Raw genomic sequence first — 18,324 nt, 5'->3', positions numbered from 1 at the left:
ACAGGGAGAGAGGCCCTGCTGGCTTAGGCTGGGAGGCTGCTGTTTACAAGTAGACCATTCTGATCTGTCTACAGGCACTTTCCATTAGCATTAAAAAAAAAAAAAAAAACAACCAAAAAAACACCACATGTTAGTGACTAAAATTGAAGGGACAAATAATTGTATTCCATAGGCTCAGAAAGCTACAGGACCTGAATATCCTTTGGCTCCTGGGGGCCAGCAGAAGCAATTCCTGAGGTCGGCAGAGGCTATCGGCACCTGAAGAGGGTGCAGACAGACATTCAAGGAAAAAAGGGCTGTATCTGTGCAAAGAAGCCCGGGGTGTTAAGAGGAGCCTCAGAGGTCTACTACACCAGTGTCAGTGAGTAAAGACCACGCCTGGATCACCTGCATGGGCTAAGTCTGCCCTGGGCTGCCTGCCTCTGTACCTATCACTGCCACTGAGGAGATGACACTGAGAGGGGGTCTGGTCCTGGTGACCTTTAGGTCCCTCTCCACCTGGGAGCTCCAGGGTTCTCTGATTAGATGCTGTTGTCTTGTCTTTTACCCAACCAACAACGGCTTCAGTTTAGAGATGTATGTACAGCTGATGCCATGTTCAATAGTAGCACATTCCCCAAAGGCTGGACTGCACGTCTCAGCAATCCACCAGCCAGTGCACAGAGGTGCAGTGACCACGGGGCTGGCTTCCACCACAGGGGATGTCCTCACAGCAACGCTCACCCCAAAACTATTCTAAATGGCCAAGTATTTTGTCTATTATTAAATGGCTTTTATTCTTAACAATATGCCCGTTCCCCACCTCTCCCTTTGCCTGGTGAGTTACTGCTCAACCTTGACGATTCACCTGGGGCATTACGTCTTCCAGGAGCCTGCTCTGAATCCCCTTCCCCGACACCCCAGGCTGCGCCAGGTGCCCCTCCTCAGGTGGGCACAGCTCCACTGACTGTAAGGAATTTATTAGGATTTTCTCTTTATAGGTCCAAATCCCCCAGCCGGCTGAGCTCCTTGAGGGCTCTCCTCTCATTTGACTGCGTCTCTAGGGCTGAGGACATATCAGGTGCTCAATAAATGTCGGAGGAACTGAAAAAAGGACGCTGCCCGGTAGGTCCCTAAGATAAGAGGACTTGCACCCCAAGGGTAAGATACGGGTGCCTGTGGATGGCCACAGCGCATTCTTCCCTTCTATCTTCTCTCCACAGGTAGATCCTGGCTGAACAAATGCTGAACCCGTGCAGGGCACGCCCTTTGGGCCTAAAGATAAAGGAAAGTGTTTTCAATACGGGTCTATGGTGGGGCCTCCAGAAAGAAGCCACATTTCTCCTCTGGCTGTATTTTGCTTGTACATCTTGTTTTTTAAGAGGCAGTGTAGGTTTCATCTACCACTTGCTTCACCCACGTCTTGAGACAAAAATAACTGAGAATATTCTGGCCATATTCACAGAATTCATTGACATTCCTTAGCTCTACCTACTTAGTTCTCTCAAGTACAAGTCAGAGATTAAGTCTTGATAGATTATATTTATAGAAACAAATACTGCCCAATCACAGGTCTTCAGCATTTAGAAATAAATATTAGGCATTCTGCTAAGATGCCTATCTAGTCCAGGGCTGACACAGCAACTGGATAAAATGCAGATAGTTTCTTTAGGGCTAATTCCAGCTAACTAAAAGAATCATGGAATTAATATTTCTCTCTAAATATAACAGGGGTACATGTAGAAATTTTTGAAAATACGTAAAGAAGAAAATTAAAAATCACCTGCAAAATTCTACTGCTGGGATATAGCCACTGCTACATTTTGGTTTCTTTTCCTTTTACATTTGTATATATCCACAAATACTTTTATAAGCTATATGAATATTTATGTGAATTTAAAAACAAAATTAGAATGATATTTAAGTGCAGTTTCATGAGTCGCTTTTTCATGCAACATTAAATCATGAATGGTTTTTGCATGCCATTAAATGGTCTTCAAAAACCAGATTTTTAAAGGTGGCAGAGCATTCCACTGCAGCTGCTAAGGTTTCACGTCATGCCTCATCCCAAGTACATGAGTGTCATCAGCTCAGTGAAAGACTAAGAAAGGCTTTCTTATAAAGTTCCAGGTTCTCTGTAGCAATCACGTACTCATGCCTGGTGGTCGCCTGTCCACATTGAACCACAGCCTACGGTGGCTGGACAGCAGACCTCTCACACCCATGCTGGAGGGGCTGGCCTGCCAGGGCAGAAGGGGAACATGATCCGTCTTTGTCCTGTTACTTGGCAGGGACTTGGGGAAAGGGTGTGCAGAAGAGAGATTTGCTGGATTTCAACTCCTCGCCATTCTTCAAAAGTAAAAGCTCCTAGCGGAAGCTACAGTAAACCCTTCGCCAACTTGTGATGCCTCCAAGGGGGCATTTATCACATTCAAGACCCTTCTTACCTACCAAATTTTAACCCTTGTTGAAAATCTTTCTCAAATGGACGACAGTTGATAAAAATGACTTTTTCTCTGCTTATGGCAGATGACTGTCTAATGCCTCACCTCATCTTTCCAAAGGGCATGAATGAATTGTCAGGCCTCCAAGATGCCCACATGTTCATACAAACTCAACGTTCAGCTTCCAGCCCCTGTGCCCCTCCTCTGGGAGCCCTCCCCCTGCTGGGGCCAGCAAAACTGCAGGAGAGCACAGGCAGGATTTTACTGCAACCATTCGTTATGTCCCTGCTTCTCCCTCTGAACTCGGACATCCTGGAGAGCAGCGCGGTGTGCCTGACTCACGGCAGGCACTCAATAAATGTAGAAATGTATTTTATACAGACTTGGACTTTTCCCCTCAGGTGTGGGATACCGCCACAGCAAACGTATGTTGTAAACCGAAAACTGGGACATAAATCCTCCCACAGGTCTGACGAGAAAGAACATAACCACCCCCGTAACCGCTGTGGCTGCTCTCCTGCCCTTAGAAGCTAAGACTGACTGAACACCACGTGCTGGACATGGACGTGTGTCTTCTCACTTAATCCTTACGGTAGCCCTAGGCAGCGGGTACTGCTGTTAGCTCTATTTTACAGATGAGGAAACTGAGGATTACAGGCATTCTTGCCCAAACTATGAAACTAAGAAGTGCCGACCTGGGATTCAAAACCAGGCTGATTCTAAAGGCGTCACCCCTAGACATGACATTTGATTTTCAGTTCTTTGGGAGGGGGCTATAATGAATATGTGTACGAATGCTGCAAAACAACCTGTGGAAAAAAATCAGAATGACTACTTTCTTTTTTTTTTTTTTTTTTTTTTTTTTTTTTAAGCAATTTAAGTTCACTTTAATATAGATATTTTAATTCATATTATATTCACAAATGTATATGTTCTACAAAAAATATATGATTTATGATTATGACTCAGATTTTGCCCGGTAACCATTGAGACCAAGTTTCCATGTTAAAAAAATAAAATCTATGAAATTAGACAGAAGAAAACATGGAAGTATGTGTAAATTTTGAATTAATGTTTAGTTATAGATGGTAGAACTGCAATACAAATTTGGCAACCACACATTGGTCTGCTATGCAGCAGGACTATTTGTACTTCTTGCAGTCACCTTACATCACTAGAAATGTATCCTAACTGAATGGTATCAAGTTATTTGACTCACCAGTTCTGTTAGGTTGTCTGATCCTAGAGATCATTCAGAAAACCATAGGAACCTATGTTCATTTAAAGTTTGCCGCTTGAGATGCCTAGAATTACAATCTGTAATGTGTTTGAGGTAAATTGTTTAGCAGAATTCACCTATGATAAATTACTCAGGATTTTATACCATCTGGTTCTAGTTGGCAACCCAAAGCATGTGGAAAGTTCTGGGAATGACTTCAATTCTTGAAAGCAGCTTTCCATAGAGGGCTGTATGTACACAGGTTATAAGGCACAGAAGGTCATTGGCAGCTTTTGTACAATGTTCATTCTTAAAGGGCACTGCCAGGTATAAATGATGGTACAAGAAATCATCACTTTTGTTGCATTTTTGTTTGATTGTTTAACTGATAAATAAGTATCAGGGTGATGGTGGCCTCATAGAATGAGTTTGGGAGTGTTCCTTCCTCTGCAATTTTTTGGAAGAGTTTGAGAAGGATAGGTGTTAGCTCTTCTCTAAATGTTTGATAGAATTCACCTGTGAAGCCATCTGGTCCTGGACTTTTGTTTGTTGGAAGATTTTTAATCACAGTTTCAATTTCATTACTTGTGATTGGTCTGTTCATATTTTCTGCTTCTTCCTGGTTCAGTCTTGGAAGGTTATACCTTTCTAAGAATTTGTCCATTTCTTCCATGTTGTCCATTTTATTGGCATAAAGTTGCTTGTAGTAGTCTCTTAGGATGCTTTGTATTTCTGCGGTGTCTGTTGTAACTTCTCCTTTTTCATTTCTGATTTTATTGATTTGAGTCCTCTCCCTCTTTTTCTTGATGAGTCTGGCTAATGGCTTATCAATTTTGTTTATCTTCTCAAAGAACCAGCTTTTAGTTTTATTGATCTTTGCTATTGTTTTCTTTGTTTCTATTTCATTTATTTCTGCTCTGATCTTTATGATTTCTTTCCTTCTGCTAACTTTGGGTTTTGTTTGTTCTTCTTTCTCTAGTTTCTTTAGGTGTAAGGTTAGATTGTTTACTTGAGATTTTTCTTGTTTCTTGAGGTAGGCTTGTATAGCTATAAACTTCCCTCTTAGAACTGCTTTTGCAGCATCCCATAGGTTTTGGGTTGTCGTGTTTTCATTGTCATTTGTCTCTAGGTATTTTTTGATTTCCTCTTTGATTTCTTCAGTAATCTCTTGGTTATTTAGTAACGTATTGTTTAGCCTCCATGTGTTTGTGTTTTTTATGCTTTTTCCCCTGTAATTCATTTCTAATCTCATAGCATTGTGGTCAGAAAAGATGCTTGATATGATTTCAATTTTCTTAAATTTACTGAGGCTTGATTTGTGACCCAAGATGTGATCTATCCTGGAGAATGTTCCGTACGCACTTGAGAAGAATGTGTAATCTGCTGTTTTTGGATGGAATGTCCTATAAATATCAATTAAATCTATCTGGTCTATTGTGTCATTTAAAGCTTCTGTTTCCTTATTTATTTTCATTTTGGATGATCTGTCCATTGGTGTAAGTGAGGTGTTAAAGTCCCCTACTATTATTGTGTTACTGTCAATTTCCTCTTTTATAGCTGTTAGCAGTTGCCTTATGTAATGAGGTGCTCCTATGTTGGGTGCATATATATTTATAATTGTTATATCTTCTTCTTGGATTGATCCCTTGATCATTATGTAGTGTCCTTCCTTGTCTCTTGTAACATTCTTTATTTTAAAGTCTATTTTATCTGATATGAGTATAGCTACTCCAGCTTTCTTTTGATTTCCATTTGCATGGAATATCTTTTTCCATCCCCTCACTTTCAGTCTGTATGTGTCCCTAGGTCTAAAGTGGGTCTCTTGTAGACAGCATATATATGGGTCTTGTTTTTGTATCCATTCAGCAAGCCTGTGTCTTTTGGCTGGAGCATTTAATCCATTCACGTTTAAGGTAATTATCGATATGTATGTTCCTATGACCATTTTCTTAATTGTTTTGGGTTTGTTTTTGTAGGTCCTTTTCTTCTCTTGTGTTTCCCACTTAGAGAAGTTCCTTTAACATTTGTTGTAGAGCTGGTTTGGTGGTGCTGAATTCTCTTAGCTTTTGCTTGTCTGTAAAGCTTTTGATTTCTCCATCAAATCTAAATGAGATCCTTGCCGGGTAGAGTAATCTTGGTTGTAGGTTCTTCCCTTTCATCACTTGAAGTATATCATGCCACTCCCTTCTGGCTTGTAGAGTTTCTGCTGACAAATCAGCTGTTAACCTTATGGGAGTTCCCTTGTATGTTATTTGTCGTTTTTCCCTTGCTGCTTTCAATAATTTTTCTTTGTCTTTAATTTTTGCCACTTTGATTACTATGTGTCTCGGCGTGCTTCTCCTTGGGTTTATCCTGTATGGGACTCTCTGCGCTTCCTGGACTTGAGTGGCTATTTCCTTTCCCATGTTAGGGAAGTTTTCGACTATAATCTCTTCAAATATTTTCTCTGGTCCTTTCTCTCTCTCTTCTCCTTCTGGGACCCCTATAATGCGAATGTTATTGCGTTTAATGTTGTCCCAGAGGTCTCTTAGGCTGTCTTCATTTCTTTTCATTCTTTTTTCTTTAGTCTGTTCCGCAGCAGTGAATTCCACCATTCTGTCTTCCAGGTCACTTATCCGTTCTTCTGCCTCAGTTATTCTACTATTGATTCCTTCTAGTGTAGTTTTCATTTCAGTTATTGTATTGGTCATCTCTGTTTGTTTGTTCTTTATTTCTTCTAGGTCTTTGTTAATCATTTCTTGCATCTTCTCAATCTTTGCCTCCATTCTTATTCCAAGGTCCTGGATCATCTTCACTATCATTATTCTGAATTCTTTTTCTGGAAGGTTGCCTATCTCCACTTCATTTAGTTGTTTTTCTGGGGTTTTTTCTTGTTCCTTCATCTGGTATATAGCCCTCTGCCTTTTCATCTTGTCTATCTTTCTGTAAATGTGGTTTCTGTTCCACAGGCTGCAGGACTGTAGTTTTTCTTGCTTCTGCTGTCTGCCCTCTGGTGATTGAGGCTATCTAAAAGGCTTGATGGGAGGCTCTGGAGGTGGGTAGAGCTGACTGTTGCTGTGGCGGTCAGAGCTCTGTAAAACTTTAATCCACTTGACTGTTGCTGGGTGGGGCTGGGTTCCCTCCCTGTTGGTTGTTTTGCCTGAGGCAACCCAACACTGGAGCCTACCCGGGCTCTTTGGTTGGGCTAATGTCAGACTCTGGGAGGGCTCACGCCAAGGAGTACTTCCCAGAACCTCCGCTGCCAGTGTCCTTTTCCCCACGGTGAAACAGAGCCAGCCCCCGCCTCTGCAGGAGACCCCCCAACACCAGCAGTTATGTCTGGTTCAGTCTCCCCCAGGGTCACTGCTCCTTCCCCTGGGTCCCGATGCACACACTATTTTGTGTACGCCCTCCAAGAGTGGGTTCTCTGTTTCCCCCAGTCCTGTCGAAGTCCTGCAATCAATTCCCACTAGGCTTCAAAGTCTGATTCTCTATGAATTCCTCCTCCCGTTGCCGGACCCCCAGGTTGGGAAGCCTGACGTGGGGCTCAGAACCTTCACTCCAGTGGGTGGACTTCTGTGGTATAAGTGCTCGCCAGTCTGTGAGTCACCCACCCAGCAGTTATGGGATTTGATTTTACTCTGATTGCGCTCCTCCTACCGTCTCACTGTGGCTTCTCCTCTGTCCTTGGACGTGGGGTATCCTCCTTGGTGAAGTCCAGTGTCTTCCTGTCGATGATTGTCCAGCAGCCAGTTGTGATTCTGGTGCTCTCGCAAGAGGGAGTGAGAGCACGTCCTTCTACTCCGCCATCTTGGTTAATCCCCTCACTACTTTCTAACTTCATAGAAAATGGGATTGATTTAAAGCCCTGATAACATCCATCTGCCTCACCCCTCAAAAAAATAGGGATGAGAGCAAAAAAGAGTGACTATTATTCTCTTAATATTCACCCACCTTTGGCTTTATGGCTTAGTTAATTCTCAACGATTTATGCCAATGGAGAGGAGGTATGGATAAATGTAACCCAGCAGTGTTAATCTATTTTTTTGGGGGGCGGGGGAGGAGGTGGTATATAACGGCCATAGGACTGGGAGTGCTGCCGTGGTTTTTTTTTTTTTTTTTTAATTTTTATTTATTTGGCTGCACTGGGTCTTAGTTGCAGCATGCGGGATCTAGTTCCCAGACCAGGGATCGAACCCAGGCTCCCTGAATTGGGAGCTCAGAGTCTTAACCACTGGACCACCAGCGAAGTGCCATTTTTATTCAATCACTCCTGCCACTGACTTGATGAGTTTCAGGTGCTGCAAGGGGCCAGGGAAAGGCTTCTACTTAAGTGTAGGTTGCTACTTTGTAAGTGGGAGACTAGCCAGGGAAAGTGTTACAGTCCCATCTTAAGGGCTCTACGCACTTTAGCATTTTCTTACATTGCCATTTATTTTCATAGTATCATAGTCCAACAGGTTGAGGGCCATTTTCAGGTGGAGAAAATGAGAAACAGAATGAAAGAGACCACCTAGCTCCACATACAGTATTAATTTCATTGTCAGAGGTCAGCTAACATCAATGATAACAGAAGTTCTTTTGCACTTGTAAATTCCCACTCTGTGGGACAATCTCTGCAACATGAGCCATGAGTACTTTCCGTTCGGAACCCCACGCTACTCCACGAAAAGAATCTCCGAGTTTAAGAAAGGGAGAAATGGGTGAAAGCGGTCAAAAGGCACAAACTTCCAGTTATAAGATAAATAAGTCCCAGGGATGCAATGTACAGCATGGCGACTATAGTTAACAGTACCGTACAGGCATACCTCGTTTTATTGCACTTTGAAGATATTGCTATTTTAAAAAATTGAAGGCTTGTGGCACCCTACATTGAGCAAGTCTACTGGCTCCATTTTTCTGATAGCATTTACTCATTTTGTGTTTCTGTGTCCCATTTTGGTAATTCTGGCAAGATTTCAAACTTTTTCATTATGATTATATTTCTTATGGTGAATGGTGATCAGATCTTTGATGTCACCATTACAAACAGATTATGACTCGCTGAAGGCTCAGATGATGGTTAGCAGTTTTTAGCAATAAAGCATTTTTAAATTAAGGCATGTACATTGTTTTTTTAGACATGATGGTATTGCACACATAACAGGCTACAGTACAGTGTACACATAATTTTTATATGCACTGGGAAACCAAAAAATTCATGTGACTTGCTTTATTGTGATATTTGATTCATTGCAGTAGTCTGGAACAGAACCTCTCTGCCGTATCTCTCAGGTATGCCTGTATTGTACATTTGAAAGTTGCTGACAGAGTAGATCTTAAAGTTCTTATCACACACATACACACACACACACACACACACACACGATGTGTAACTCTGTGAGGTGACGGATGTTAACTTGTTGTGCTGAACATTTTGCAGCGCATACATATATCAAATCCTTATGCTGTACATCTAAAATGAATACAGTGGTATATGTCGATTTTATCTCAATAAAACCAGAGAAAAATAAAGGGCTCAGGAATCTCACTTTCATTAAACTGATCATGACAGAGTGGTTGACTCTGGTGTTCTTCCCCTGCGCTTAGGTTTGCTGGTACCTAGTGATGGAAAAGGACTATAGAATGCTGTCCCCCTGCAGACCACGGTTTCCTGCATTTTGTCATCTCTGTTTCTCCAGTTTAGATCCTTTCACGGCCCACATTCAGCCAAGAAAGCACAGGAAAGAGGGAGCCTCGTCTCCCCCACGCACCGCCCACCGGCATCAAGACTTTGACATTCTCTACACATTCCACAACCAGTCTAAGCCGTATACACTGAAGGTGACAGAATTTGGGAGTTGCAAGTAAGAGAAAAATGAGCATGGTTAAAAATATCAAAGACTGCAAACATGTTCTTTATAGAGAAGTGAGAATTAGCCAGGGTTTAGCGGCAGTCATGGCTTTTAATGTTATTTAAACAAAATAAACCTTTCATATTTTAGAACTAGTGAATGAGGTCCCTCCCAGATTTTTAAAATAAATCTGACAGTCCCACAGAGAATGCATCAAAATCTTTCTAATCTACCTATCTCCATTCTATGTCCTAGAAATCTAGACTGAGTGAATAATACATAGAAGATGATAGTTGCCAAATGATCTTGGTTATATCTATCTCTTTCCTATGGTGGCCTTTTAAGGATGATCACTGCAGCCTTGGGATCTGGTGGCCGCTGAAATACCCATTCTCCCTCTTGCCATCTCAGCAGCATGGATTTCCCCTTCATTCATTTGAGATAAGAGTGGAGAAGAGAAAAGCTGAATCCGTTGTTTTAAGCCTTATAACTCCTGGTCTTGTAACACATTCTTTTTTCCTACACAGCCCTACTCTCTTCCCCCAAGTTTTCACTGCCTGGAAGGTGGAGGCTGGGCAGCCTCTTGTTCTGTAGTGGATGAGATGTGTCCCACTGGGGAGGTGACTAGCAATCAGCTGCCACCAGCTGATTCTAGACTAGTGAGTCTAGAATGCAGAGTAGGTCTGGAGCACGCCGGTAGGTACATACTGGCTTTTCTTGGGAACCCTAATTCCCTTTCTGCTCTAGTCTTTTAAAATTTTCATCTACCTGTCATTAAAAACTGAAAATATCACAAGCTGAATTTAGCATAGATTCTAAGTCATGGAAACAAGCTTAGAGAAGATAAAGCGTAACATTTCCTGAAGTGTGTTCTGCAGCACGCCACCTCCGTGAGAAGCTCTCCCCAAAAGAGGCTACCACGGCCAAATGAACTTGGGAAACCAGGGTCACTCCACCCCCTCCCGGTGTCTGAGCCTATTAAGGGCTCCGCAAGGTCCCAGAGTAAAGAAACTACGTTAAATTCACATGCTCCCTTCCAAGACCACAGGATTTCTATGGGAAAAATGCTCTGAATTTCAAATCCAACTCTCAGTAAACTGGAAACCTCCTAGACATCATTGGGTTTTCTTCGTGATAAGAAATATTCATAAAAACTTCTTGCGACCCATAAAAGATCTACAAGGTCAAAGTAGCAATAACTGCAATTAAAAATGTACATGTACTCATACACATCAGCTGAAAGACTAAATGTATACTTAAGGTATTCTTTTCTTTTCTTTTGCCATTTGGGCAGCCTGGGGGACTGATTCATACCAAAAGAATTTTAAGGCTTCAAGACTGGACTGAATATTGAACTGCCCTACATAAAGATACAAAATCCATGCTCAAAGAGGTTTTTCTTAGTGCAAGCAAAGCTTGGTGCATCTCAAAATTGCTCGAAGGCCCACATCAAGGCTGGTGGCCTTTGTTACTATTTTTGAAGTTAGACAAACTGTTCACCTAGACAGGATTAAAAAGGTCGATTTGTGGTGTAAGATGAAAATCCTCTGGAGCTGAAACCAGACTCCTACCCTAGTGAATGTCTACATTAAATCAAACATATGGATGAAAAGACAAAAGGTGAAGCAATTCTCCACTCGTTTTCCAAATGTATCAGGAACATCATGTTGATCTTAAAACTAAACAGTTGACTATTTTTTCCCCACATTTCACTTCTGTATTCTGGCGTCACATATACACACACTAAAAAACTCAAGAGGCCAGATGGCCCATGGGTATCATTTTTAGCTTATTGTTCAATAGAGAACAATGTTTTGGATACTCTTATGAAGGCAAATTATATATTACTCTAAAATCAATTTAGAAAGAAATGCTGCAATACCCAAGGGAAGGGTGGAATTCATCCTGACAATACTGGAATACTAATGTTGACATTCAGTGAAAACACTATATAGATGCAATATACCAATAGAAGGCCTACAGAGTCTATGCTTTCTTTCTATTGTTTCTATTTTATTTATTTTTTCTTCTATTTTTTTCAATTCTTTCACAAGGGCAGTGGGAAAACTTCAGACCATAAGTACACTTCTAGAAAATCTATCTTATGTCTTTTAGCAGAAAAAGTCCAGGCTGTGAACTGTGAGGTCAGCAGGCAAGGAGACAGAAGAGGTGGTGTGGGGGAAGCTAACACTGAACACGCATTATTTATGAACGCTCTACAAATGTTCCTTCATTTCAATCCCAAAGAAAACCTGTAAGGTACAATCCCTGTGCCTGTTTTATAGACAAAGGAAATCAGGACTCAGAAAAGTCCTGCAACTCGTCTAAGACCCGGGAGCAGGCAGTGAGTTGGGATGTGAACCCTGAGCAGCCTGCTCTATGACACCAAGGCAAATCCCAGAGAAAGGTGTATCACGCAAACCAACATGTATGTGGATAGAATGGAATTTCGCTGTTTAAAGAAACAATTGCGGGACATCCCTGGTGGTGCAGTGGTCGGGACTCTGAGCTCCCAATGCAGGGGGCCTGAGTCTGATCCCTGGTCAGGGAACTAGATCCCACATGCATGTTGCAACTAAGAAGCCTGCATGCCGCAACTAAGGAGCCCACCTGCCACAACTAAGACCTGGTGCAACCAAATAAATAAATATTTTAAAAAAATGCTACAAAAAGAAACAATTGCTTTTCACAAGAATGGCAAGTTATGTCTAAGGCACCAGAAACCTAATGCTGGCATGGCTTTAATCAACACTGTTGATCCCATGCAAACAAACGCATCCAGAGATATCTAGAGCAGCCTTTGAGGGCTTGGCTTTGCAGTCCTTACTGTTAACACAGACCACCTGTATATTATTCTCCTCATGCCTCTCAAAATAGAAAAAAAAATTAAAGGCACATAGCACTCTTTCCTGTTTTCAATCTTCAAAACTTGAAAGGGGTGGGCCACATACAGCCCAATACAACGTTCTGGGCATGAGCCTAACATCCCTTAGGATGGGGTAGATTCTGGGTTACTGCGGTCCTTGGTCCATGGGAGTTTGTCAGAACTAAAAATGATTGCTTCAAGCAGTCTTACCCATGACATTGAACTATGGGCTGGCCTCTCAAGAATATATTATACTGCAATTTCTGTGTAATTCTTTAAACATGTGTATTTCAAAACTTGAGCAGAGCAGAATTGTCAAATTAAAGTGACATTTTAGAATTCTTCTGATTACAAATTATTTCATGGTTGTAGCTGTCTCTGTTCTGTCTGCTTCAAATTTAGAATGCCCAATGTACTACAATAGAGTTATCCTCAAGCAATTTGTACCATCTTGAAGGTATAAGAAGGAATACTTGTTATTTTCTAGAATTGCTTCCATTTTCCAAGTTTGTAATATATGGGCTAGTTTTTAGACTTAATGACAAATAGGACTATAGGTAGTGTAACACCATAAGGACGTCATTACAAGACTAACTTCTGAATATGGGCCATATTCAAATGGACCAAACCTTGCTGTTCCCAATTATTATTTATAAATGTCTAATTGAACTACTATTCAATATAGAAAACCACAAATATTGTATGAGGCACTAAATTTATTTTTCCTCCAAACAAACCTAGACTATCATGCCCTACTACTTAGAAATGGCTACCAAAGAAACCAACAGACATAGCAAAGGAACAGAAAGGCTGGAAGACATTTACTATATTTTGGTACCAGAGAAAGAAAGGAACTCGTCTGATATGAAAAGTGAGGTTAGTAACTGAGCAATGACGGTTCAGATACTGGATAGAAGTGGAGTTCTAAATTTAATGAATGAATGAAAAATATAGAAAAAACTCAGAAAAGCTGAGTCTGCAAAATACCTTACACCAGGTATACCTTAAAACTTGGTAAACAAGCCAAGCATCTAAATTGCAAGCTGGGCTTTCAATAAAGTCCAGGTATATTCAGGGAAATATTTAGTCTGTCCAAAGAGGGTAGTTACTCACCACATCGAAGGCAGTAAACACGTGACAGTAGTGGTGATTGGACTTCAAATCTTTTGTGATATAAGCGAATGTTGAGAGGTCTTCTGGGTCCTGGGCAGCACAGGAGATATTACGAATTTCATGTTCGGCAATTATGTTCTGGAAGAAATGACACAAACGACCGTTGTTTTCCTCTGCAAACCAGCATATTTTAGAACCAAGGCAAATGATCTGGGAAGCAGTTGCTTTCCCTCGTCCTAGAATGTTCTAGAGCAGCAACATTCAAAGTGATTCAACACACTATCCGTGGGCAAAGGTACACCAGGTCTGGAAGGAATGCTTTCGTTTAATTAAAAACAACCTAAAACAGTCCTGTCCTAGAGCAGCAGTTCTCACATGGTGCTGTGTGCAGGAGCAGTCTGGGTGGCAGACACTTTAAAAAAAAAATAGTAACTACTAAGCATTTTACTGTTTCCATTTTCCATGTAGAGTCAGCGCTGCCTCCTGCTAACTCTGTCTGGAAAGGATCACCTGCCATGTTGTTCTGCCTGCCGGGAGGCTGATCCCTCATCATCTTTTACCTGTTGTCTTGTGCCTGGCCCCTAGCTCCCCAGAGTCAAGGCAGGTAGGCGAGGGCGCGTCAAGGCGCTCTCTCATGAAGACTCCGTGGAGACTAAGGTGTAAGGGTGGGATGAGGGAAACACCACGCTGCACGCTAGATGCAGCGCCCCGTGGATGACAACGCTTTCCTAACTATACCCGCTGTGTATAATTATGAGTGGGTGCTGTGGTTATCCTCATCATCAGCTCACAGGTGGTGAAACCAGTACTCAGACAGTGTAAGTTATGCAGGGCAGGTAGTGGAACTGGGCCTGAAATTATGTTGCAATACCTCTCAGCCCCACCTCTCGCTCACTGGTTTAACATAATTTCATTTTTTCTCTCGGCTAGCACTTTTTCATGCCATCTCCCTGCCAGACCCTTCATCCCAACCTGCCTCTAAGAATAATCGGTGGGAGGTAACTGAGGAAAGGTTTAAGTACCATTATCCCGAAGCACAAAATAACCAAGGAGCATCATCTGGGCTGCAAACCCAGCCAGAAACTTCTTTTGATACACTGATGTATTTCAGAAGCAAAAGATTTCACATAATCATGCAAACATTTCTTAACCTCACAATATCCCATTTATGTTTTTGCAGTTGTCATAGATCTAAAACCCTCAATGCTTTAGTCACCCTAATTGCTTTGTAACTGCAGTCTTAAATAACCTGAGTGAATATAATGCTCCATGTATACCCATCAATGCCTAAAAATGCTTACAAAATGCCCTTTCCTGCCAGCGCCCCCAGCAAGTACTTCACACCCCTCTACTGAGCTGTGTGGTTGGTAAGCAATTACAGAATTAACACATAAAGAAAATTAAATTAAGACATTCTTCACAGTGACCCTGTATGTTGACGCTACATGCAGCGCTGTCAAAAATAACTCAGATTGAAATCAGAATCCCATAAACAAGTAACATCCTATCGCAAGATAGAGTTTCAAAATAGAAGGTCCTGATCCTCTTCTGGCACCCAGATAGCATTTCTTCAAGGAGAAAACTAAATTAGGAACTCGTGAGTCTTAAATTTAAAATTAATGAGATCTGCGTGGTCTTCATAGGTACGATGTTAGCAGGTGCTGAGAGCCTCCACCATCATTTTAATTGGGGGCTGCTATTACTTCGGGAAGTCTGTGGATTTGGTCTCACCTGTCCAGGATCCACTATTACTGAAAATAGAGCATTGGCTCCAACTTTGAACTAAATTGGCATTTTGTGTTCTTGAGATATTTTTACTAGCATAAGGTTGATCAACTTCTCGGGAAAGTGTTAACAGTGAAAAGTGCCCTGTGATTTTTATTGCACTGAATTCCCTGAATCTTGCCAATTCACAAGATGTCACTCCTGACAATTTTCAATGGTGTGTGACAGCACTGTGGTCCAGGGAAAAATTGTAAAGTAGGTGAAGTGTATCTTTGGAGATCTCTCTTAATCATGAACTGCATGTTTGCATCCTCCCCAAGTTTGTATCTTGAAATTCTAGCCCCCCAGTGTGATGGTGCTTGGAGGTGGGCCTTTAGGATGTGATTAGGTCATGAGGGTGGAGCTCTTGTGAATGCAATTAGTGCCTTTACAAGATGAGGCAAGAGAGCTAGCTGGCTCTCTCTGCCGTGTGAGGACACAGCAGAAAGATGGCCATTTATGAAGCAGGGAATGGGGGCTCTCATCAGACATTGCATCTGCTGGTGACTTCATCTTGGACTTCCAGCCTCCAAAACTGTGAGAAATAAATATTCATGGTTTAAGCAACCCAGTCTATGGTAATTTACTATAGCACTAAGACATTTTTCTTCTTTCTGGATCCTCCCTCCCAATTTTCTGGAAACCGGCCCCCTCTTCTCTAATCTCCAGGAGCCCAGGGCTGTCTTTTAACTCTGAGGCCTGCCCTCCTCTGTGTTGCTCCATGTCCCCAAATTAGCCTCCTCTCCCACTGTTGAAACTTTTATTCTTCTGTTCCCATGGTCTAAACTAGAGGAAAGGCAAGCTAATAAAGATATTCTACAATCAGTTAAGAATAACTCATGTTATTGGCACTCAGTCATCCTAATTGGTACTTAAAAATTTTGCTTTTAAATGAATTCATAGCAATGGACTGTGTAGGGAGGTATTTTGAACAGAACTTCCTGATATATCCATGGTGCTAGAATGTGGTGAGGACCTGGGATCTCACTACTGATGTAACTGAGCAGGGGCCTTCTCAGGACATACCCCTCCCTCATGTCCTCTGCTGTACCTCCTCTCAGAAGTACCCAGATAATAGTATCTCATGCATACTCCCTGAGTTTTTCAGATGCTCAAAACCACCACCAAAAGGAAGAAATTAACTACTGATGATCATGAGCATGTAGCCCCCAGACCTGCCGGTGCCTAAGGATTGATCACCATCAACCAATCAGAAAACTGTGCACGAGCTGATCACATACCCTGGGACACCCCTCCCTCACCTGGCCTTTAAAAATGTTTTGCTGAAACCCTTTGAGGAGTTTGGGGGTTTTTTGGGCATGAGCCACCCATTTTCCTTGCTTGGCCCTGCAATAAACCTTTCTCTGCTCCAAACTCTGATGTTCGGTTTGCTTCGCCTCACTGTGCATCGGGCACACAAATTTGCGTTAGGTAACACTGAGACACTGCCATCAGTCTGCACTGCCCACCTCCGCAGAACAGCGAGGCTAGTTCTCTATGTGTACGATGATTCCAAGACTAAGGATACTACAGCTGTAGATGGAATGGAGACTGCACAGTTGTTTCCTCCTGGGAGGAGTCAAGGAAGGATACATTCTACCCTGTCATTAGTGGCTCCTCCATAAATTAAAAGCTGACATCATCATGAGGTACAGGTGATGTTCCTCAGTTTACAGTGGACGCCTTTATGCAGCTGAGCCTCCATATCTAAGCATGTTCTAAGGAGACTAGGGCTTTTAAAAGGCTCAAGCCAGGACTGGGGTCACCCTGCCGCTTCTTTGGCTAGAAAATTTGGCAGCTCAGTACCCTTCAACAGGGAGAGATTCTTTTTCTTGTCTGTTGCCTTTCATCATGTAGAGAAATAGCTAAAGAGGTATCTGGCTGGTGGGTGTAGAAGAGACTTGTTTGGTTCGGCCAATTAACAGAGACGGTCTCAGAAGGGGGTGTGATAATGAAGTGATGGAGCCTAGAAACTGGCCTCTCCCTGCTTCCCTCGCTCCTGACTATGACAGGTAGGGCCCTTCTCTGAGTCTCCTCCGCAGGCCAGGCCTTTTCTGAGGGAGACAATGCAGCACCCCTCCAGAGAGCGCCCCCACATAGAGGCAGCAGCCCTGGTCGAGGGCTACCTGGAGGAGACCTGCAGAGAGGGTGGTGCAGATGAGAATGGCACACACTCTTAATTTGACTCTGAGCTTTTTAGAAATATGTGCTATAAAAAACAACTGGCACTTGTTTAGGCAAAAGTTCCAAGTTAATCTGTGCCTAAAAAAATAGCATAAGCCCTGTTTGAAGCTGACATTCAAAACAAACAAACTGGGCTCCCCTGGTGGCGCAGTGGTTAAGAATCCGCCTGCCAATGCAGGGGACACGGGTTCGAGCCCTGGTCCGGGAAGATCCCACATGCCTCGGAGCAACTAAGCTCGTGTGCCACAACTACTGGAGCCGACGCACCTAGAGCCCGTGCTCCACAACAAAGAGAAGCCACTGCAATGAGAGGCCCGCTCGCCGCAACTAGAGAAAGCCCGCGTGCAGCAACGAAGACCCAACACAGCCAAAAATAAATAAATTAAAAACAAACAAACTAACAAACCAACCCAGGCACTGCATTGTTCCTAATTTAGCTGGATGAGAAGACTGAGGAGGGGGTCAGAGCAGGAAGGCAAAATGCAACCCACCCTCAGCCAAGCACTGGACGTGGGCACGGTGTCATCTCTTGAAAGACCCTGCTGATCTGAAGATGGGTCTGGAACTGAGCAGTTGTAGCCCTCTTGGCAGAATGCCATGCTAGAGTACCTCTGGGCTATGGATCTACAGAAAGCTGGTGTGATTTACCTACAACATTTTAGTATAAATCTAATCCAAGTTCCATTTTTAATTCAAGATCATTTTCCGCTTCTTCCTTATCAGGTTTAGTGATTCAATTCCCAAGTTGCTAGGTAACAGGTTTACAAGTTTACAACTAGGCACCTAACCCTTCCCCATGAACTCAGCCAAAGCTGCTACTTTATATTAGAGTAAAAGGAAAGAAGTGCTTTGCTGGAGGGTTCATCTTTCACACAGTCTAATGGGGGCTAACAGGAGTGGAAGAGTCATTAACACCTAATTAAGTATCCACTGCACGTCAAA

At 42.5% G+C, this 18,324-nt stretch overlaps 1 protein-coding gene across 15 annotated transcripts in view; it reads right to left on the bottom strand.

The window, feature by feature from the left end:
- Positions 1–18,324, bottom strand: part of ANKS1B (ankyrin repeat and sterile alpha motif domain containing 1B) — a 1,182,139-nt gene that overhangs the window by 19,355 nt on the left and 1,144,460 nt on the right. For all 15 annotated transcript variants that reach the window (XM_061206227.1, XM_061206228.1, XM_061206229.1 and 12 more), the window contains one exon: positions 13,435–13,572. In XM_061206227.1, the coding sequence (XP_061062210.1) occupies positions 13,435–13,572 (138 nt within the window). The remainder of the gene's footprint in view (positions 1–13,434; positions 13,573–18,324) is intronic.

The sequence above is a fragment of the Eubalaena glacialis genome, chromosome 11 (assembly GCF_028564815.1).
Source record: "Eubalaena glacialis isolate mEubGla1 chromosome 11, mEubGla1.1.hap2.+ XY, whole genome shotgun sequence".
Taxonomy (NCBI): Eukaryota; Metazoa; Chordata; class Mammalia; order Artiodactyla; family Balaenidae; genus Eubalaena; species Eubalaena glacialis.
Note: the sequence above shows the minus strand (reverse complement) of the source record. Positions and strands in the feature narration are given on the sequence as shown.